General features: G+C 30.0%; 2 protein-coding genes and 1 long non-coding RNA gene across 7 annotated transcripts; all 3 read left to right on the top strand.

Moving 5' to 3' along the window:
* Positions 1-212: 212 nt before the first annotated feature.
* Positions 213-1,960, top strand: LOC105126248 (uncharacterized). Of its 2 annotated transcripts, none has more exons than XR_842379.1 (4): positions 213-710; positions 1,178-1,279; positions 1,392-1,645; positions 1,738-1,960. It is a non-coding gene; the product is annotated as an uncharacterized LOC105126248 (long non-coding RNA). The 2 variants fall into 2 exon arrangements; XR_842378.1 differs by having other exon boundaries at positions 1,378-1,645.
* Positions 1,961-10,564: 8,604 nt separating this feature from the next.
* LOC105126246 (two-component response regulator-like APRR9) lies at positions 10,565-15,827 on the top strand. Of its 4 annotated transcripts, none has more exons than XM_011027065.1 (8): positions 10,565-10,935; positions 11,532-11,693; positions 11,792-11,922; positions 12,026-12,157; positions 12,967-13,084; positions 13,163-13,592; positions 14,170-14,959; positions 15,328-15,827. In XM_011027065.1, the coding sequence occupies exons 1-8, from the start codon at positions 10,728-10,730 to the stop codon at positions 15,427-15,429; spliced, it is 2,073 nt and encodes a 690-aa protein (XP_011025367.1). In that variant the 5' UTR covers positions 10,565-10,727; the 3' UTR covers positions 15,430-15,827. The 4 variants fall into 4 exon arrangements, with proteins under 4 accessions (XP_011025367.1, XP_011025366.1, XP_011025365.1 ...); XM_011027064.1 differs by having other exon boundaries at positions 12,910-13,084; positions 13,205-13,592; XM_011027063.1 differs by having other exon boundaries at positions 12,910-13,084; positions 13,193-13,592.
* A 6,111-nt stretch (positions 15,828-21,938) lies between these two features.
* On the top strand, positions 21,939-22,958 carry LOC105126247 (Late embryogenesis abundant (LEA) hydroxyproline-rich glycoprotein family). Its single transcript, XM_011027066.1, has one exon. The coding sequence runs from the start codon at positions 22,145-22,147 to the stop codon at positions 22,730-22,732; it is 588 nt and encodes a 195-aa protein (XP_011025368.1). The 5' UTR covers positions 21,939-22,144; the 3' UTR covers positions 22,733-22,958.
* The last annotated feature ends 83 nt before the right edge of the window (positions 22,959-23,041 follow it).

Here is a 23,041-nt window from a genome sequence, read left to right as displayed (position 1 = left end):
ATAATGGCACAAGCACATATTATATTTTTACATGTATTGTATTTTATTAATTTATTAAAAAATAATTTAAATATATAGAAAAAAATAAAATTACCCATTTATTAAAAAGAATTGTATTAGTATGTATTTTTTAAAAATTTCTCATTTAATCGTACATTCATAATTTTATCACAAATGAAATTTAAGTTCTCTCTTATTTGTAAAAGGGTCGACCCGCCTTTCCAAAAAAAATATCCATGCAAATTTTGGAGCTGGAGGCTCCGTTTCGCAAATGGGCTGACCAACCATATCCACTTGGAAAGTTCGGAGCTCATTTCTCCAATGGCCACCCGTAGTAGGGTCTTAGGAGGACCCGACACTACTCTCTTCTTCTCTCGAAACTAAAACCAAAGCAGCAGCTACCCCAAGGACAACCTCAGTATCATTCTCTCCGCCAATCCGACTTCAGTACCCCAAAACTCTGCTGCTGTTGGTTCCGCTCTAACTCTCTTCACTTGCCCTCAAGAAAAGGTCTCACTGTTTTAGCAGTTGAAGATAAGGAACCCGAGATTGCGGAGGAGATTAACAACGTGAGCCAGAAGAATGGTGGCTTTGAATCCGAGAAGCAAACCAAACCATGCGAACTATACGTCTGTAATCTTCCAAGGTGTTCCGACATTGCAGACCTTGTAGAAATGTTCAAGTCTTTCGGCTCTGTTCTTTCTGTTGAGGTATATATTTTGTTCCGTCACTTTGGACCCTTCCTTTCTTCTTAGTGACATCTGGGTTGGATTATATAAAGAAATACGAATTCTAGTTTATTTTTCCAAATTTGGATTCGATCATCTGAAATTCAGACAACTGTGTCCTCACTCAATTCAAGTGAATTTTTATTTTGGTTCTATTGCAGCTATGATTAATCGATTGTTTTTTTCGTTGTTTTGATTCAATTGCAACAGCTACACTATATAATTTGGAAGCTTGGTGGGATTTTATCCAAAAATTGGAAAGATGAAATTCTATCAAGCATGGTAGATAGGCTTTTTGCTGAAATTAAAAAGATTGAAACGAAATTAACCTGATGGGAAGGTGGAAGCTTGGGTTTTAGCTGAATATAAAAAGTGAAACAAGATTCACCACTTATAAAGCTGTGGGATTGCACTCTCAAGTTTTCGGTTCCTTGTTGAGTTAATTGCAGGTTTCTCGGAACCCTGAGACCGGTGTAAGCCGAGGATGTGGTAACATCACAATGAGTTCTATAAAGTCGGCAAGGAATGCAGTCTCTGCATTGGATGGATCAGTTGAGTGTGAACTAGCTACCATTTTTTATTGTCATTGTAATTATTTCTGTATCTGATTAGCAAACATATTGCCTGAAATTCGTTTAATATTTTCTAGGATGTCGGTGGCAGGGAGAAGGAACCCTAAGGCTCTGAACTCAGCAACCACAAAACACCTATTTTACGAAAATCCACATAAGTTGTGAATAGGCAATCTTCCATGGAGTACAAAACTGGAGGAGCTGAGGAATCTATTTAGCCAGTTTGGGGTTGTGGATAGTGCAAGGGTGTTGTATGATCGTAGAGGAGGAAAGAACCGTACTTATGCCTTTCTTTCATTTTCATCTTCTGCAGAACGTGATGCTGCACTTTCAATGAATGGAACAGTTAAGCTCATTCGCATCCTCCCTTCGTTCAACTTTCTCTCTTCTTTCACTACGTTTGTCATTCTTACCCGTTAATTGAATTTTTCTTGCAGGACTTCTATGATGGTGTTTTAGTTGTTAAAAGATGGGTTGAGAGACGACCAAGCTCTGACTGAAATTTTGCTGCTTGCATATATGTAATGAGGCTGGACAAATACAATAGCTCGAAGCATTCTCCTTGCCTGAAACATTGGCAGAGGGTTTGCTTTCTCATCCTCGTTCCTTCAAATTCAAGTTTCGTATCTCACACTGAAGTTTGAGTACCCGTCAAAGTTCAGTAGGCACACTGAAGTTTGAGTACCCGTCAAAGTTTTGTAGGCATCAACTTTATATTAAAAGTACATGAGAAAATTTAAGCATTCTCCTTACCTGAAACTAATATTGCATATTCATGTGCTCTGATATACTCTCGTAGCCTCTTGTTTTCTGAAAAAAGCTGTGTGTATATACTCTTTATCTTTTCCCACTATCTTAGTTTATGAGTTTGGTGTCGCTGAAGTGGTGATATTTTCCAGTTCATGATAATTTTGAGGTGTGGGATATAAATTGGCACCCAGACTAAACTGGTACTATGCGTACACAAGGGAGAGGGACAGGGAGAGAGATGAATCATATAATCAGAGTGACATATTGCCACTTTTTCATATTGGAATGGCATGGGAAATATTTTAGCTTGCAACTTCCTGGAAAAAATCATTTACTACGAGATTGATTACTTTGCTGATTTATTGTGGAAGACGCAAGTAGAAGACAGCAGCTGCCAAAATTTTCCCTGGATTTGAGAATGGAATTGTTGTCTGTGCAAATTAGGCACCATTCTTCCAACTGAAACCTTTTCCTTCTGCGTGTTTTTTTTTCAGAATGGAAACTACAATTGAGATTTGATTACACCTTCGTGCTTGCCCTTACAATTCACTCATCAGTATCCAGTTCTGTCACTAGTTAAAAAACCATAAACCCTAGCGAACCATCACGAGAATTCTATGGCCTCGTGATCCCCAGCCTCAGGATCTATTTATTTATTTACTTATTTCTCGAGGGACACGACATCATTCGTTTTAATATATTGCTCGCAGGGTTTGGGAAAAACTTCTTTGAGGAGGAGCATCACTGTAATCACTCATACATTATGTGTAGAGTAATCCTCCTGAGGAAATCACCAGCCAGCAATGCAACAGTCTTAAAACTCGAGAAGAATGCAGAATCGCCATCCTGAAAATAATACAAATGGTATGTCTCTGTTGCACATCAAATCCAAAAGGAGTAATCCACCAGAAGCAAATGTGAATGTATACCTGAACTGGGTATCTGCAAGTTCTATTATTTAAAGGAGAAAGAAAATCGTCAGCAGCACAGAAAGAACACTCGACCTCTCCATTTTATTTTATTTTTCCTTTGATTATGAAGAAGATGGAGTTTTAGGAGGAGAACATGGTGGAAAGAAGAAAATTTAGAAAAGAAGAGAATACTCAAATTAAGGAATTAGGATTTCCAATCCTCAAAACTATTTGGTTCAATTCAAGAAACTTTATAATATTCAAGTTATAATTAGTCTATCATATTAGTTATAGTTTGGTCATTTATTAACATGCCACGTTATTAAAAACTCATGCCAGCAACATTAAAAAAATATCTTATCTTTTCATTCTTGTAATAAGAAATTCCTAAAAAATCATAACTAAAATCACACTCACCCGCCCGCACTCATCAGATGTGATCATTTTTCATTCAATTTGGTTTTTATTAAAAAAATCAAACCAAAATTAAAAGAAAAAACAAAATCAATTCAAACTAATCGGTTTCAATTCAATTCAGTTTTTTAGAACAAAAAATAGTTCAAACCAATTTGGTTTGTTTTTCTGGTTTTGGCTCAGTTTTTTTTTTTTTGGTTGGGTTTTGTTTGGTTTTTTTTGATTTTAGACTTTTAAAATTGAAACTGAACCGAACTGGTTATTTTTTTCAAAATTCTAATCAGTTCTTTTCACGGTTTGATTTTTTTAGTTATTTATTTTTAATTTTCTTGGTTTAATCAGTTTTTCAGTTTTTTCACTCACCCTTGCTCCTTCCTTTCTCTCACTTGGGGTTAAAGCAACCATCTCTAAAAATTTCATATCTTTTTTATTTTGCAAGAAATTTTTTTTTTATTATGAGCTTAAAATTTGATGCATATAAAGTAATTTTTTTAAAAAAAAATAAATCAAAACAATGATATCTTAGTCGTAAATAATGAAGTTTAAAAGATTATTTCAAAAAAAATTATTTTATATTACAAAGATATTATCTTCTCCTTTTAAATTAAAGTATTTAAACTAAAAAAATTTCTTATCATATATTAAAAAAACACAACCTTTTTTTCTATAAACATAGTATATGCTAATGGCCTTTTAATCCTACTTTAAAAAAATAAAACCTCTTTTTAATGTTTATATAATAAACTTTGATATGGATTATTAACCAACAAAAATAAAGTGATAAGCTCGTGCATATAATAAAGTTAGATTGTGCAAGAGAAAAATCTTTTGTTACTTCCTATGCGTAAGATAACACTTATATTTTTTGAACTTTTTATCTTCGGTAATAATTTATTTTTTTGGCCTTAAATTACCACCAAAGTTTTTTAAACTCTTAAAATTAATTTTCTAATAACTATATATTTTATAAAATCTCTTTAACATCCCTAACAACTATTTAAAAAAAAATGCAGTACCAACAATTAATTCTACCATTTATTTTCTAACTAGATGTTTCAGACTTTAATTCTCCTATTTATTTTCTTGCTAGTTGCTGTAGGCTAACAATCCTATATGTACACTACACTTTTATGAAAATCACCTGACTTTAAACTTAGCCTTGTTGTCCTTTTTCTTGTTGTTTCTGCATCCCTCCTTTTAAAAAAGAACCTGTTGAGTCCTGGGGAATAAACTTATACAGAGAAATATCCAAGAGGATAGTATTTGTGCACCTCGCACGTTTTGTGTTTTGTTTTGATTTATTTAATATTTTTTCAACAATTTCTGATCGACATAGTTCATTTAAGTTAAATTGTTAAATACATGACTAGAATTATAAGTCTAGATAAAATTAAAAAAAAAATGATAAACCAGATTAATTTCATTAAAGATATTATTTTTTAATATATACAATGAATCTTTTATTTATCTATTTCTAAATCTTATAGGGACTAGTGAAATTATTAACAAAAATTCTTTGTTAATTTCTTGTTTTACACAAGTAGGTTAAATATAAATATAAATATATATTTTTATTGTATCTCTAATTTTTTTAGTTGTTTAGTACTTTATTTATAATCACTAGTATGTTAATTACCATTATTTTTTATATAAAATTCATAACAAAATACATATTATTTCATCAAAACTCATTTCAATTCATATTCATATACATATAATATTATATATAATCATATTAATTTCACAAAACCATAAATTATCATATTATTAAGAAACAAAACTAAAATTAAATAAAAATAAAAATAAAAAAATGAATGAAACTCACTTAAAATATTAAGTATAAAGCATAAAAGATTACTTACTTAATCAATTAATAATTTAAATTATAGAAGAAAAGGATGTAGAAACAATAATTCAAAAAGAAAATTATTATATTATTATATTAAAATTTTAATATAAAATATATTAAAAAAAAAAGATTAACAGGGCAATTTGCCCCTTAATTCTTATTGTGGCTCCGTCACTGTATCCTAGAAGATAGTATTTGTGCTTATATTTTGTTTTTTTCACCCAGTTCATCTCTTCCAAGAGGAATTCAATATTGAGTTTCCCACGAGTTCTGAGATTGGATTCTCGTTCTAATACAAACATTCAAAGACCCAAAATAGATGGAGATGCCTAGCTAAACCGGTGACGGTGACGGTGACGGTGGCGGTGGCCGCTTTGCTAATATGCCATCAATTTCTTTCTCGTGTGCCTTTTCCTCCTTCGATAAAGATGGTCTAAGAGATGTCTGGGCTCGCCTGCGCTCATTCGTTGGGTTTGGTCGTGCTTTTCATGACGAGACGTAAATTAGAAATCACCTCGTCACTGGCACGGCCAGCGGGCCCCGCACCTTAACTGCATCACATGCTTCTACCAGGTTGCGTGCCGCTCATTTGCAGCCCTCTTATAATAATAATAATAATAACGTGATAGCCTAAGTTGCACGCTGCCAGCAACCGTGAAAACTTATTCTGCCAAAAATTTGTGACTGGTGCACATGGTACAAGTTTTATTTCAAGTGATTGTTAATTCTATCAATGGAACTATACTTCAAAATGAAAAAAAAAAAGAAACATGGTAGAAGACATGATATTTTTCTCCCACATTTCACTTGAACTTGCTATTTATTTATTTTTATTATAGCCCTCAAATTTTTTCAATATGGATACATACTTGTGAAATTAAATTAAAAAAAAATTGATTCAAATTTGTTGATAAAGGATAAGTTTATCAAGGTGTAAAAGACATCTAAAATGTTGGTAAGGTATTTTTAAGTTGAAATTAATTAGAAATTGAGTTTTTAAAGCAAAAAAAAGTTATTCTATGTAGTTGAAATCTGGACTAGAAACAACACATTATTTACTCTTTTAAAAGGAAAAAAAAAGACTAGACATGCTAGTTTAGGCTTGACAACTCACACACATCTAGATTTTTCTTTTCAAAGGCCTATACAAGTAAAGTTCTATTTTTATTTTATTTTATATATAGGTGAAATATAAATTTTAGAAAAAAATATTCAACTCAGCTCTCTCTCTTTTTTTTTCCTTTTTTGTTATTTTTTCATTTACTTTTATTTTATATTTAGGTTAAATATAAATTTTAAAAAATATTTATTAATCTCTGTTGAGTTCATAACCTAGATCACATGTTTGACAGGTTATGCCATAATATTTAGGGTATTTTTTTATTTAATGTATTTTTTGTCCCTTATTTAAAAAAAAAAACACAGTTTCACCATATTATTGATGATCTATTTTTTTATTTAACTTAAAACTAAAAAAAAATTATCTATTTGTTATCAATGATCTACTTTTTTTTATTTCAGTCTCATGTGTTTGTTTATTTTTTTATTTTAAGAAATTTTTATACAAAAACAATTTTTATACACTTTGTTATTGTATAATTAAATGAAAAATAATATATAAAATAAAAAATTTATTGAATCCTATGACATGCATAACACGTGTTGTGACCCACGTTACGAGATCAAATATATAGATCTATATTTATCTTTTGATTATTCTAGTTTAATCTTTACTTATTATTAATAATTTTTTTATATATTTATTGGATGAGTAATTTTTTATTTATTTAATTAGATGTATGTATAGGATTTTTTATTTTTTATTAGGAATTTTTTATGGCAAAAAAACATGTTGAAAAGGCCTATATATTCTCATTTTTTTCTTATTTAAAAATAAAATTATTCCACCTATAAATGACAAGTCAAATACCTATTCGAGTTCATGTCCCTACAACTAGAATTTAGTCTTTCTGAAAAGTTATATAACATTATTTATTTTATAAATCAAATAAATAAAATGCTATTGTTCAAAAAGAGCTAACTTCTAATCATGCTAAAATATAGAAAGAAAGAAAACTATTTTCTTACCAAAAAAATTGTTTCAAATCTGCAAATTATATATATTAAAATACCCTGCAATCTAATTTTGAAAAAGGAAAAATACAAAAGAATTTAGATGCATTTCAAATAAACAAAAAAAATAAAACTATTTTGAAAACAGTGGGTGATGGTAAATCAGCGGAACCTAACAAATAGTCTCACACATAGCAACCATAAGGGAAAGATATAACAGTAATAATAATAATAAATGAATGCATTTTTATTGTACATATGCAATGCAGTCTAATTATATTTTTATCCTTTCAAAAAAAAAATTAAGGTCTAAAAAGTATTTTGATCTTTTCATATGACCTATTAGTTATTAAATCGATTAAGAATGTAAGTGTTTTTTTTAATTTTTATTAGTACTGTAAAATGACTTAATTATCTTCTAAGTTAATTTTTTAAAATTGGTTAATAAAGATATTTTTGTTTTTTTTTTTTAAAAAAAATATAGTAAAATGATAGGTTCACTTTAGCAATAAAAAAAACCTAAATCATGCATCAAGGGGTTTAATTATTTTCGTTTAAGTTGTTTATGTGATTATAAATTTCATCAATGATATTTTAATATTTTAACAATAATTAAATATTAATTAAATTGAAATAATTGCTAGCACATAGAAGACACCATGCACTTTGAACGGCGACATGACACCTCTAAATGACATAAAATACAAGTTTATTGTGTCGTTGTAAGTGTCATTGGGTCTTCATTTTCCTTGTATGACATATGTCAGCAACAACATGGTGATTTATTGCCGATCGACCTCTTTGTTTGCTTTTTTTCCCTCTTTGCCCTCACAAAATTATAGGTTGTTTCTCTTTATTATTGATATTTTAATTTTGATTATTATTTTTTTAATTTTTAATTTTTGTTTCTAATCTTTTTATAAAAATTTTGTTTATTTTTAATTTATTTATTCAATTTTAATTTATTATATATTATTTTTTTAATATAGTTCTTATTTTTTTGATTTTTAATTTTTCTCTTTAGTCCTTTCATAAAGTCTTAATGGTTATCAATTTCATCATTCAATTTAAATTTGTGATTATTTTTGCTTTTTTTTTGTCATTTTGTTAAAGTTATTTTTGTTTTCATTTTAACCTTTCAATCAAAAATTTATACTTACCCTTTAATTTATTTTTTATTTTGATTTCCATCTAGTTATTTTAATTACTATTTTTTATTTAGATTTTTTTATGTAATTTATTTTTTTATTTCATCCTCCAAAGTTTGATTTACGGGGGATTGGACTTCACAATTTTTTTTTTATATGCTACTTTTTGTCTAATAATTCGAGTCACAAGTCTAGAAAATTAATGTGGATCAACATCTTTTTTAGGCTTTTTTTTTCCTGACATCATGTTTTGATGTAATTTTTTTAAAGAAAATCAACTTTGTGATTTTTCTCAATTTTTTTTATATGAGTTATTCTAATCTTATAACTTGAATCATGAGTTTTATGGGTTATCCTGAATTAACTCGTCCTTTATTATCCAAATTACTTGTCTATCAAGCTACTTCCAGTTGACTCAATTTGATTTTTTTATTTTTTATTTAATTTTATACTTTTAAAGGTTTTTTTTCTAGATCATCATGGTTTTTTTTTAAAAAAATTCATGTTAATTATCATTGTTCATTTTTATCATCTAATTAAAATAAAACTAATTTATTAAACCTAGTTAGAAGTATAACATTAATTATTATTATTTTTTTAAAAAAATTAAAAATATATTTATGATACATTAATATTATTTTTTTATATAAAAAAATACAAACCCGTGACATTTCACGATCCATGTTTATTGTTTTCACTTTTGCCCCCTGTTACCCCAAAAAAAACAAAACTCAAAAACCCAACTTAAGCTGTTGTTTGCTTCGTTCCTTTAGCTCAAGTAGGGGTTTTTAATATTTATTTGGTAATCATCATCATCTTAACACCTTTGAGTGGATTCGGTATTGTTTATATGAACAGTGTTAAGTAAATTAATTAATAGATTATTATTTATGTGAACAGTGATTTTATTATTCATTAATCATATCCGACAAGAACAAATTTATTTTTTAATTATGTTTTACTCAAAAATTAATATTTAATATTATTTACTAATATTATATAAATTGAAAGGAGTTCACATGATGATGTAACATTTATAAAATTTGATTATAATTTTAATTTTATTTTTGATAGTATTTTACCTGATTTTTTTACATACTTAAAAAATTATAAAAACTATAGTCTTTATCGGAAGAATTTCGTAAAGAGATTGTAGATAAATTAATGAAATAATTAAAAATATTTAATATAAAATATTATTTATTTAATGATGTAATAGTGATAATTAAATCTATAATATTTAAATTAAAAACTATTAATATTAATATATATCAATTTTAGTTATTTTATAAGCTTAAGTTATAAAGCATGTTTAATCAAATATATTAAATTATTTTTTATTCAATCTCAATTTTAATAATAATTTTAACTAAATATATATAAATAGCAAACTAACCTCAACCAAAAACTAAACTAATCTCAATTAAAAATATTTTATAAAAAATATTATTTTTTAAATTATAATTATAAAAACAATTATAATACCAAACATAATACATAATTTAAAGAAAGTGTGAACAGATAAGACACGCAGTGCACTACGTTCTAGACCAGAAGAATAATATTGCTAAAGAAAAACTTAAAATTAAATTAAAAGTCATCGCTAACTTAATTTTAATACACGAAGAAAAGGTTCACTGGAACGTTCCACGTGTCAAACGCTTCACCATAAGATCTCAAACCATGCTCTCCAAGGCCACCGTGGCAACCCCTCTAAAAAATATCTCTCCCAACAATCCCAAAACTACGCAACACGTGTCCAGATATGCCCCCACCAGAGAAGACAATTAAAACCACAGCATGGTGATAGAAGCGCCAGTTCCTAGCAAGAAAAAAAAACAGTGGCCCATAGTTTGACACGTCATCTAAACCAACCAGTTGCCAATGGCGAGCCACCTTTTGATCGACCCTCAGATCTCCTTAATCAAATAAAAAAAACCGAAAATCTCTCAGCTTAAAAAATAAATAAAAAATCCTTCAGACGAGAAGATATTTTCTGCGGTTTTTGCGGTTGTGAGTGCAAGTTGGAATAAGGAGGCAGTTTTTGCTTACTCTTCTCTTCACTAAAATTAATTTCAGTTATTTCTTTTTGATTACTGTCTTGCTAAGGACGAGGTTAATTTTGCTCTAACATTAACCCGCTCGCTCTTCTCGTTCTTTCTTTCTGATACTACTACAGTTTTCATTTTGATTTTTCTTCTCTGCAGAAAATTAGGGTTTGTTTGTTGTGTTAATTTTCAAAATTTTCGTTTTGTTTTGTGTAAGTATCATCGTGTTTGAGAATGGGTAAGGTGGTGGTGAGTAGCAGTAGTGAAGAGGCGGGGGGGATGGTGGTGGAGTTAGAGACAGAGAAGAAGGATATTGGATCGTCGGAGGTGGTTCGATGGGAAAAGTTTCTACCAAAGATGGTGCTCAGAGTTCTTTTGGTCGAAGCGGATGATTCTACTCGTCAGATTATTGTTGCCCTTCTCCGAAAATGCGGTTACAGAGGTTTTAATTTCTTGCTTTTCACTCTTCGTTGACTTTACCATCAATTTTATTTGTCTGTAATTGCTTTTTCCTGTCTAATTTAATTTAAATTCAATTCTCATTTCTTTTTTCTTCTCGATCAACTTATCTTTGTTAAGTAACAATTTGAATTTTTTTGGTGATATAAACATGTCAGTCTCTCGTGGCTGCACTATCATCTTGACTTGTTTTTGCTGATTTTGATAAAGATTCCTCTTTCCTTTTTTTTTTTTAAAAAATTCGATATTTCACTTCTGATTTGTTTTTGAGGGAACTGAATTTGTGTTAAATCTATTTATCATGCTTGGTTGAATAAGGTGGCATTACTGTTTTTGCTGCTCTTGATGGAAAAATATTTATCCATGTAGCGTGGATGAATTTACTTCTGACCCTTGATCTGTAATCTGTTGATTCCTTTCCCCTTCTTTATCTGTTATATGATGTAATTGAACATTATATTTAATTTTCGATTACAATTTGAGTTTGCAATTTGTAAAAATAATAAAAAAGATCATGACATTTTCAATTTTCGGTATCATGGTCTTCGACTGAAGATGTATTCTTGTCTCTCTGGGCAGTTTCTGCTGTTCCTGATGGGTTAATGGCGTGGGAGACTTTGAAGGAGAGACCCCATAGCATAGATCTCATATTAACTGAAGTGGAGTTGCCATTAATATCAGGATATGCGTTACTTGCTTTGGTCATGGAGCATGATGTTTGCAAAAACATTCCTGTCATAAGTACGTAAAAGCATGCTTATGTTAACTTTACTATCTTGATATTTTGCTTGTCGTGGTGCTAAACAATGTTAGGAATTTTTTGCATCATAAACATACAGTGATGTCTTCACACGATTCAATTAGTGTGGTTCTGAAGTGCATGTTAAAAGGAGCAGCTGACTTTCTCGTTAAGCCTGTTCGGAAGAATGAATTGAGGAACTTGTGGCAGCATGTTTGGAGAAGGCAAACTGTATGTTTAACTTTCAAGTTCATTTTTTCGTTCTCTTTTTTTGTTCTATTCTTCTGGTTCAAAAGCATGCTCCTAATGGATTTTTTTTAAAATTATTGATCAGCTAATTGCTGGAAAAATCCCTGGAAACTCGCATCAAGTTGAGGCCGCATCTGAAAACAACGCAGCTTCGAGTGATTTTGGGACATCTTTGCAGAAAAATAAGGATTGCAGCGAGAAAGGGAGTGATGCCCAAGTGAGTATTAGGTCACTTAATTGTCAGTCTTGTAGAAATATGTAGTCTGTGTCTTTGAATCCATTCTTGTAATGTAATGTCTGCCAATTTCCCAAATAAGGGTAAGCAAAATGACCGAATTAACCAAATAAACCAACATAAAATTAACTGGAAAGGCCGACCCAAGATATCAAACTCAAAAAACTATTTAGAAAATTTAAAAAAATCGTTTAGGTTTAGTTTTGGTTCTGAAATAAAAAAATCCAAACCAATTCGATTTTTTTCAATAAAAAACTAAAAAAAGCCCAAGCCCATTGCACCAAATCCTCTAAAAAAGCCCAATTAAAAGATCCATGGGACTTATTTGCGAGAACTTAACTGAACTGTTTAGTTTGAACTGGTTTTCCAGTTCGACTCAAATTTTAAAATAAAATTCGTTCAGTTGAACCTTATGTCCAAATCGAACTGAACTGACCGATGCTCCCTTTTCCCAAATGTCTGCTTCTGAATGCGATGCAGACAGGGGAAGAAATAGTTCATTCGGTATTTTCATGTAACCTGCCGAGAATCAATTGATTTTCCTCTTTGCTTCCCCAACTCCTTTTGGCTCATCAAATTGCACAGTCTCTATAAAGCAGTACTATAGATATATCCAGGATCCATGATGAAATTCATGGAGGACACTTGTAGTGCGAGGAAAATTTCTCTTTCCAGATTAGGTTGGCTTTATAAAGTATCACATAGAGACTGCATGTTTGCCACTTCCCGTGCAGAGCTCTTGTACGACCCCTTGCTTGGAAGCTGAGAGTGCTCACATGCAAAATATACAGGGACTTTCACATCTGAAGTACAGGAGTGCTTCAAATTTGAGCGATGCAGATAATGAGAAGCATGAAGATTATACCATATTAAATAAAAGCCCAGTAAATCCTGAGAGCAAGACCGGAGGTATGTCTCACGTTTCCATTCCAAATTTTTACTTATCATTTACTACAACTGCTTGAAAACTTTGCTTTCTTTGTTCAGTAATACCTAACAAAGGGACTTCTAACACGGTACTTGTAGCAGAATGGTCAAGCAGGACGAGACATGACAGGGAACCGTGCCATGGAGCTTATAATCCAACTGCTCCGAGACAGGTAGAGGAGCATGCTTGTGCTAAGTCAGCGATTCATGATGAGAACTCGAGACCAGAAAATGATAGGGAACATGCTAATAGCTCCTTTGGCCACGATGATGTACTTGGTGAAAGTGGAGCCATTGACTTGATTGGTTCCTTTAATAATCGCCCAAAGCACACAAATGCATACTCTAGTTTACATGATGCGACAAACAAGTTTGAATTCCCTCCACTACTTGAACTCTCTCTCAGAAGATTGTATCCCAGTAGCTCAAAGAACCAAGGGCTAGATGAAAGACATGCATTGAACCATTCCAATTCCTCAGCCTTCTCATTGTAAGTTTTTGTGTACCCAATACTGAATATTAGATAAAACCTGGGCCATCCTACTGTTTTCCATCTCAAGCTTTATTTTAACATCTTTGAACATCTTTGAAGTGAGTCTATCTCCCTTCAAGTTTTCTTCTTTTTTGTTTCAGTTTCAGTTTCGCTTTTCTTTCTCTTGTTTTTATATTTATTTTCAAAATAATTATTTAGCTATCATGTAAGGTTCATCTTTCTTGTGCTTATTCAGTATAATTTTCTCTATTATAATAAAATATTAGGCTTAGATGAAGGAAGAAGCAGGAGTTCGGAGACGGTGGATTTAATGGCATAGGTGGCTGTGAGATTCAGTATTGATATTAGATAGGGTGTTCCCCATTCGTTGAATGAAAGGATCATAATTACATAATTTTATCCACTGCTTTAACTGATTTGTCAAAGAACAGGAGCTGTGTTTTTACAGTCTTTTCTTTTTATGATGTGTTTTCTGCATCCTGATTGCAGAATTTTAATGAAAGTTATTTCTTTTAACTCTAGGTGGTCACATGTGGAAATGCTTCTCTGATTAACGCATAGGTTCTCTCTGCAGGTACAATAGTAAGTCACTGCAATCCCCTTTTCCAACATCTGCCAGTAATGGCTCAGATTCCAAGGAAGAAGCCAGTAAGTCTCCTGATCTGTCATCCAATCAACTTGCTCAAAATGTTGGTACTGTTTCTCAGATACATGATGTCTCTTTGAGTGGCAATCAAGAAATTATGACCACTCCGGTCATTGGCCAATCTGTGAAGGTGGAATTAGCACATCCAAGCCCTCAACTTGGATTGATTCCTGTCTTAGGTACAAGGCTTGACAATATATCTACCGGATGTGGTCATGTTTTCTCCCCTTTATGTTATACACAATCAAATGCAGCGTGGAATCCCAATCTTGCGGGGCGGCCACAGTCTCCATTTCCTACAACTGCCTCAGTTCGTTCAAATCCTGAAGTTCTTGATTCCAAGCAAAACCAGAAGTGTTCTGCTGAAACTACATACTGCTATGTTGACCAAAATGATCTTCAGCAGAACAATAGGGAACCTGTGGATGAAATGAGACATGATTCACCTGCTGCTGGTCAGAGTAATAGTAGTAGTTTATGTAAACGTGTTGCCAATAATAATAATAGCAGTGCTTATGAAAGCTTTGGCAGTAGAAACGATGTAAATGCCTCTTCAGTTGGGACAGCTGAGAAGTCCATGGCTCAAGAGAACTTGAATAATGGGGGTAACTTCAACCATGATGGTTTTGGAGGGAGCGATTCCTATCGCTCCAGCCAAAGAGAAGCTGCTCTAACAAAGTTCCGCTTGAAGCGGAAAGATCGATGCTATGAGAAAAGGGTACGTACTACTTATTGCTCTATGCAGATATTGTGCTGATGTGCATTGAGATGACTCCATCTGTAGCTGCTTGTGAACCCATGTCATATAGCTGTCGTATCTTATCACAAATATTCTTTAAGCTGTCATCCTTTTGTCAACTCTTCCTGTTGCTGATTTTCATATGTTGCAATGAGTAATCTAAACTAGCTCGGAAATTTCAGTTTCTACAGAACTGTAGTGCTGATCTCATGGACATAGACATGAAAAGTTAGAATTCAGCTGCTAGGAATGATATGATATTGCCTGTGGTGAGGATAGCAAAATCACATACCGAGACGTGTGAAATGATCTGCAATTCTTAAACATAGACTTCCTTTGACATGCAGGTTCGATACCAAAGTCGGAAAAGACTGGCAGAGCAACGTCCTCGGGTGAAAGGTCAGTTTGTTCGTCAAATGCAAAATGATTGCCCAGTTGCCAATGGGTGACCGTGAAGTTTATCATCGCACTCCTGTTTGTTGTTTGTCGCTCGAGCGCCTCGACGTTTTGGAAATGATGGCATGTCTATGGTGAGATATGAACGTGTTTGCAACCTCCTTTACCTTTGGGTGTACTAGAAAAGGGAGGCTTGTAATTATGGGGTGAAGTCTGAATCCTCTTCTACTCTGGTTAATTTCTTTGCTCGCGCAGTAGATGACTGACTTGTAGTTTTTAGGAAGCTATAAAAGTAGATAAATGGGGTTGATAGTTTTAAAGTGGGCTTGTTTCTTCTGTTAGCTTTACAAGTATTGCTTTATATGATTGCTGGGCAGCTTCCACTTTGTGCCTGCCTGAGATTCTGTTGATCAATTAATTAAGAGAAAGTGGATATTATTAGTTTTCTTTATGTTTAATTTGGTTCGCTTCATCTCATGGAGGCATTCGTACTTTTGATTATCTTAATATACAACAAAACTTCTGGACGCTACGATTGATTATTTATTAGGCAAGCCTTTTATGAAAGCATTACTTCATGGACCGGAAAACCTCAAAAATAAATAAATAAATAGTCCTGGAAAAGGTCTTATAAGGGTTTGACAGTAGATAGGTTGCTCGAGTTATCCTGTGGGTTTATTTATTTATTTTTTTATCATAGAAAAAAAAATCAAGATTGTAATTTTTTTAAAGAAAAAATTCTAAAATTATGATTATTGATTTGAGGTCTAAAAATATTAAAAAATAATGAAAAAAAAAGTTGAGTCAAACATGATGAACTACCATATTTATGATTTGAGATTTTTAAAAATAAAATAATTAAAAAAATAAAATTCCTCAAATTAAAATTAAATGTTAGGGATGCAATTAATAAATTTAATTTAATAAAAAACTAAAATTAAGCCAATCACTATATTTTTTTATCCTAGAAAAAATATCAAGAAGATATAAATTTTGTAAATCTTAGTTCAATTTTCGATCCTTAAAATGTTAAAGATTAAATATTAAAGGATAAAATTAATTAATTCAATTCAATTTTAAAACAAAATTTCATTAGAAAAACTAAATTTAATAAAAACAAAAGAAATTAGAAGTAAGGTGACCTGTGTTATTTTAAAGTTGACTAAAAATCTCATAGAAAATAAAATAAAAAATGATAAAGAATGAAAAAAAAAAGATTTACAAAAGCAAAAAAACCATAGAAACTTGTGTGTCAATTTCATAAATCAAAGTTAATCTCTTAAACCAATAAATCATTAAATTTTAGACTCGAACTTAATTAAGATGTTAAACAACCATTCAATTAAATATTGGAGGATGAAATAAAAAAAAATAATCTAAAAAATTATTGCAAGGTAAAAAAATATAATAATAATAAAAATTAGATTTGACAGAAAAAAAACTAAAAAATGGTGAAATTGCCAAAAAAAACAATTGCAAAAACCATTTAAAAAATAGCAATAAAAAAAGTAGGAACCAAATATGATAGGTTAAAATATATACTTGGGGTGAAATTAAAAAAAAATCTTAATTTAATAAATTATTTTTAATAAAAAAATTTGCAATTGAAAAACAATGATGAAATTGAAAAAACCCCTTCTATAAATTATTTTAAATTAAAAAAATTATAATGAAGAGAATAAGGATGAAATCTTAACTATAACAAACCTTTGAGGTTGATTTGGTTTTTATTTTTAAAGCCATCACGAAAAACAATTAGAAAAGAGAAAAAAATAAAAAAAACAAAAGGCTACATACACCACTTTGCCACCATCAAGCTAGATGCGTTGCTTATTCCTGGAGGGGATGCTGTGATGCTTAACCACCTCAAATTCGAAACAACCTCACATAAAAGAAGGTGGAAAAAATAACAATGTTTAAGGATTTATAATTTAATGGCAAATGATAAAACCGAATAAAAAATTAATTTTTTTTTAAAAAGTCAACTCATATTAACTCGACTAACTTGAGATCCTAGATATAAGATGAGGATAACTCCACAAAAAGAAAAGCTCAACAAATCACAAAGTTGATGGTTCAATAGGTCAATGTTATGTGAAAAAAATAAAAAAAAAATTCAATAAAGATTTTTTTAAAAAAATACCAAACTCCAATAAGGTAAATTATTGAAACTGGTGATTGAGTAAGGAGACTGAGACTACTCTATAAAAAGCAATAAAAAATTCAATAAGGATTTTTTAAAAAAATTACCAAACTCCAATAAGGTAAATCATTGAAACTGGTGAGTTAGGAGACTGAGACTACTCTATAAAAAGCAAACACAAAACAATTATAAAGTAAAATCCTCAATTATAAATAATATTAATAATAAAAATAATGAGGATTAAATCTTGCATAAAAAATAATTGAGAAACTAATTAAGGATTAAATTGAAAACAAAATAAATGAAGAAAATGATAGAAAAAGAGTAATGAAAAAAATGAGGACCAAAATTTAAAAAAAATGAATGAAAATTATAAAGGACAAAATTTAAAAAATAAAATAAATGTAAATGATAAAAAGAATAAGAACTAAATTAGATAAAAAAAATAAATTAAATTAAATGTAGAGAGATAAAATTGAAATAAATTAACTAGGAATAAAATTGAAATAAATTAATTTTAAAAAATATAAAAATAAAAAAAAATAAAAATAAAAAAAATAAAAATCAAACCTAATATGAAACAAATAAACTTTTAAAGACATGAAAACCAAAGCCTATGGTAAAAAAACAAAGGGCAAGAGACAAAAACTCATTGTCGCCTCCTCTTGTCAAACACACCATCCAAAAATTGGGCCAAAACTTTGTGCATCAGCTGAGACAGTAATCGGGTTTTTTTGCCACTATAATTGTCTACACACACTTTTGAAATAACATGGAGGACTCTGACGTGTTGATATATATGTACACATGTCATCATATTTTTTTAATTTATTAATATTTTAATAAAAAAATAACAAAAAAAAAAATTCAATGGCGTATTATTATTACAAAACAATCATAGCACAAAAACAAATGCCATTCGAAGTCGTTTTTAAAACCTGAAAAGTTAAATGTTAAACATATAATTTTACTGTAAAAAAAATGTAAAGACAAATAAATTTTTTATGCAAGATTATTTTTCTAAGCAGCCAAAATACAAACGTTATTTTAGTGTGCTAACAAAAAATAAAAAATAAAAAAAATCCTTAACAAAAAACCATTTTTTTTTCTAGATTTCAAAGGTAAAATAACATTTTCACTATGTATTTTCAAAGTTGAATAATAAAATCATCCCTTATTAATTTAAAAATAATATTTGTATTCCTTGAAAAAGATGAATTTACCTTAATATCAAGGCAGTTACTAGAGCAATGAAGAGCAAAATAATTATTACACGCTTGAATCCATAATAATTTTTTTATATACATTACAGGAAAAGGCTGAGCCTTTTCAGTTAGTTTTTTTTTTTTTTTTTTTTTTTTTTTTTTTTTTGTAATTGTGGTCGGGAAGGAAGCAAATGGTCATTTAGTTTTCTTAAACGATGATCATGGATGGTTGCCACTGCATTTATGTGTACGTGGATATTTTGAGGATATGTGGAGGGGAAGCATAAAATACAAAATACTATGGTGCGAGAGTATGATAACTTTTATTTTTATATATATTTTAAAAATATATTTTGTTGAAGAAATTGTTTAAGATGAAAAAAATAAATAAGTTGGTTAAAAATATGAAAAAATTATTTTTAAAATATTTATTTATCCATACAGATATAACATTTTCAAGATATAATTAAATTCTTTATACATCTAAAAGAATAAAAAGAAAAAATCAAGGAAATAAAATATTTTTCGTGTATATATATTCTTTATGTAATAACTGATTTTATTAAACTTGAAAATATTATAATAAAATATTGTGTTTTTTAAATATTATGATTGTTAAAAAATTATTATATTTTAAATTAAATTAAATAGCTGCTATTTAATTTTATTCTAATAATTATAAATATCAAAATTAATTATAAAAAATAAAAAATTTAATTCAAAATAAATAAATCTCACTAATATATTATAAATATCTATATAATAGTATTAGAAAACTCGCTAAAAAAAAATCCATCCACCATGACTTTCATTTAATTTAATAAATAAAAGAATCTTATATTTATAAGGACTTAAAAAAAGTATTTCTTTTTAATATTGGATAAATATTTTTATTTTTTTTATAAATTATACCAACATATTTCATTTAAAAAACATCAAATTAATACCAAAAACACAAAGTGGGGTAGATAAAAAAATATTAAAGCCATAAAAAACATCAAAATATACTTTTAATACCAAAAACACAAAGTGGGGTAGAAAAATACAAAAATGCATACGAATAAGGACTCGCAAGCGAATAAGAGGGGGTAGATACTTTGGACTCGAACCTTTTAAATGTTGGATCTGACGAGGCATTAGCTATGGAAACAAGAGGCTCGTAGAAAAGGCAGAAATCAGCCACCAACTTTATTCATGCAGAAAAAAAAATATAATACTAATGCATATGTTTTAGATCGGGTTTGGATTAAATTTCACTGATGAAATTTGAAATATTTATATTTTCTTTATTATTTATTAAATAAATACTTTAGATATTCATTTCTAATATGAAACAATAAATACCCAGTAAATTGTTATTGGTTAATGTCCCTTTTTGCTTTTGTACTCTTATACTTTTTTTTTTCCTTTTAATTCTTGTCTTTATATAATTTTTTTTAATGATTTTTACTCCTTTATTAATATATTCCGTTGAAGTTTCTACCCTTTTATTCAATGTTGTTAAATTATATGTCACGTGTTAGGAGTTTGTGCATTGACTTATTAATAACATCATTCCGAGAATAATGTTTTTAATACCAAAATAAGTATTAGAAATGGGATATATATATGGAACGTTAGATGTTTTATTTTAATTATAAATTTAAAAAATATTTATTTGATCAATCCACAACATAATTTTACAATAAAACATAAAAAAAAGCTAGTAATGATTATTGGAGATGGTAATAAGTATTAATCGTTGGATTTCCAAAGTAACTTACTCGTGCTCATTTCAAAAATATTATTCCTATATAGTTATTGATCATGTGGGAGCATGAAATTCTCTCTCTCTCTCTCTCTCTATATATATATATATATATATATATATTTTAGATAAAGTTTTGAATTTAATAATACTCTAATCTTTTTCAGTAAATATAAATTTTGGATTTTTATATCGGGCTCGAAGCGAACTATATGAAAAGGATTTCATGCATTCAAACCAGACAAAAACCCATCATGTTTGGATTAAAATGTCAACCATTAGAAGGGGAGCTGATCATCATGCGTTATTGCAAAAGTACCTGGCACATGCGCGCGCACTATACATATGCATATACATGGTTGAAGGTAATTCATGTTACCTTATTAAACTAAAAGAGTTGGAATACCTAGTGTAGCTTAATTTTTTTATAATAACAGTAAAGTTTCTCTCTTCTTTTTTTAATTTATCCTTCCTTTTCCACTTTCTTCCCTTTATTTCATTTCATTTTTTATTTTTTAGCAATTTTTTGAATTAAATAAGTTGACTAAATTATATAAAAATATCTCTTACATATTTATTTTTAAACTTAAGCTATACAAGGATTCGGGCTAAGAGTTTTTTTTTTCCTTTTAGTTTCATTATTTATTTTTTATTTTTAACATCAAAATCTTTTTACTAGGTAGTTAAATTGCTTTTAGATCGGTCAGTTAGATTGTTTTTAGATAGGTCAATCAAATTACTTTTAGATCAGTTAAGTCAACTTTGTCATATCAAGATAATTTTAACATGCTTTAATTTTAAAAACAAGTTAAACAAGGAGTCCAATAAAAAAGTTTTTTATATCAACTTTATCATTTTTTTTCTCAATTTCATTCTCATATTTTTTTTATTGGTCAATTTGGTTGCTTTTAGATCGAGCAGGTCGATTGAATTGCATTGAAATAATTTCCACATAGTTTAATTTTAAACTCGAGTTAGAAAAAAAGTTTTATTGAGAGATTTTTTATGTTAATTTCATTATTAATTTTTTTATTGATCAATTGAGTTATTTTTAGATTGAACAAGTTGATTGTGTCACTTAGAACCAATTTTTTTTATTGTTTAATTTTAAATTTAAATTAAATAAAAAATAAAATTATAAAGTTTTAAGATTGATTTCCAAGACTAGATTTAATAATAATAACAAATAATTCTATATTACCTAAATATTTTTTTTTATCTAACTAATAGCTCAGCATCCTATTGTATTCATTATCGAAATATTTTCTTGTGAACCATTACCCTCCATTGGTTTGCTTTTTATAGCTTTCATTATTATTAATTTTTACTTTTTGTTATGATAAAAAAGAAATTTAAAAAGAGAAAATAAAAAAGAAAAGAAAAGAGAAGAGCACCTAATAATCCACGCACACATAATATTTTAAAGATAACTTTAGTTCAAAGTTACCCAATAAACTCTCCCTCCTTCCTCTTCCTTTTTCGATACACTTGTCCCATGGATTTTCTCCTTCCTCAGCTTGTTTTCTCTTATGTTCACTCGGCATCTTCAAACCCCCCCACCCCCTGCTCGCATATATATAAACACCCAATAATATAATCATATTTCTCATGGCAGAAGAGCACCAACCAATAGAAATCAACCCACACCTGGTCATCATCTTCCTAGAGAACACATGGCATCATCACCAAGAAACACATACCGTGCTCTCTGCACATTAATCACCGTCTTCCTTCTCTTAGCTGGTCTTGCAGTTCTAATAGTCTGGTTAATTTACAGGCCTCACAAGCCCCAGTTCACTGTAGTTGGGGTAGCTATATATGACCTTAACACCACATCCCCACCTTTCATTTCCACCTCCATGCAGTTCACTCTAGTCACTAGAAACCCCAACAGGAGGGTCTCAATCATGTATGATAAACTCACTGCCTATGTATCATACAGGAACCAAGCTCTAACTCCTTCACTGGCATTGCCACCACTTTATCACGCGACAAAGAGCACGGTGGCCCTGTCTCCGGTGCTTGGTGGGGCAGGGGTGCCGGTGTCAGTGGAAGTTTTAAACGGGTTGGTGATGGATGAGGCATATGGGGTTGTGGCGCTGAGTATGGTGTTGTTGGGGAGGTTAAGGTGGAAGGCTGGGGCTATAAAGACACTGAGATATGGAGTTTATGTGAAGTGTGATGTCTGGGTGGGTTTGAAGAAGGGCTTTGTAGGGCAGGTGCCTTTGCTTGGGTCTCCAAAGTGTAAAGTCGATATATGAAGTTGCTCATGAAGGTATGAAACCTTACAAGGCCATCATGAGCTACCAAGCTAATTTCTTCTGTGTTTTTTCCCTTCTTTATGCGGGTTTCAGTGTACTTTTTTTAATATTATGCAGACTTCCCTTTTCATCTTCCTTTCAAGCAGTAGTAGCTTGTAATATGAATGACAGATGATCAAATTAAGGAAGTTAATTCAGACTGGTGAGAACGCCATGTTCTAGTCCAGTCTCCGTGCATATGGTCCGATCATGATTATATATAAACAACAACAAAAACGAAATTCTTCGTTTTCCTTCTCTAGAACCGAT

Source organism: Populus euphratica, unplaced genomic scaffold (genome assembly GCF_000495115.2).
Source record: "Populus euphratica unplaced genomic scaffold, PopEup_1.0 scaffold75.1, whole genome shotgun sequence".
Classification (NCBI taxonomy): Eukaryota; Viridiplantae; Streptophyta; class Magnoliopsida; order Malpighiales; family Salicaceae; genus Populus; species Populus euphratica.
This window is presented reverse-complemented; position numbering and strand designations above follow the sequence as displayed.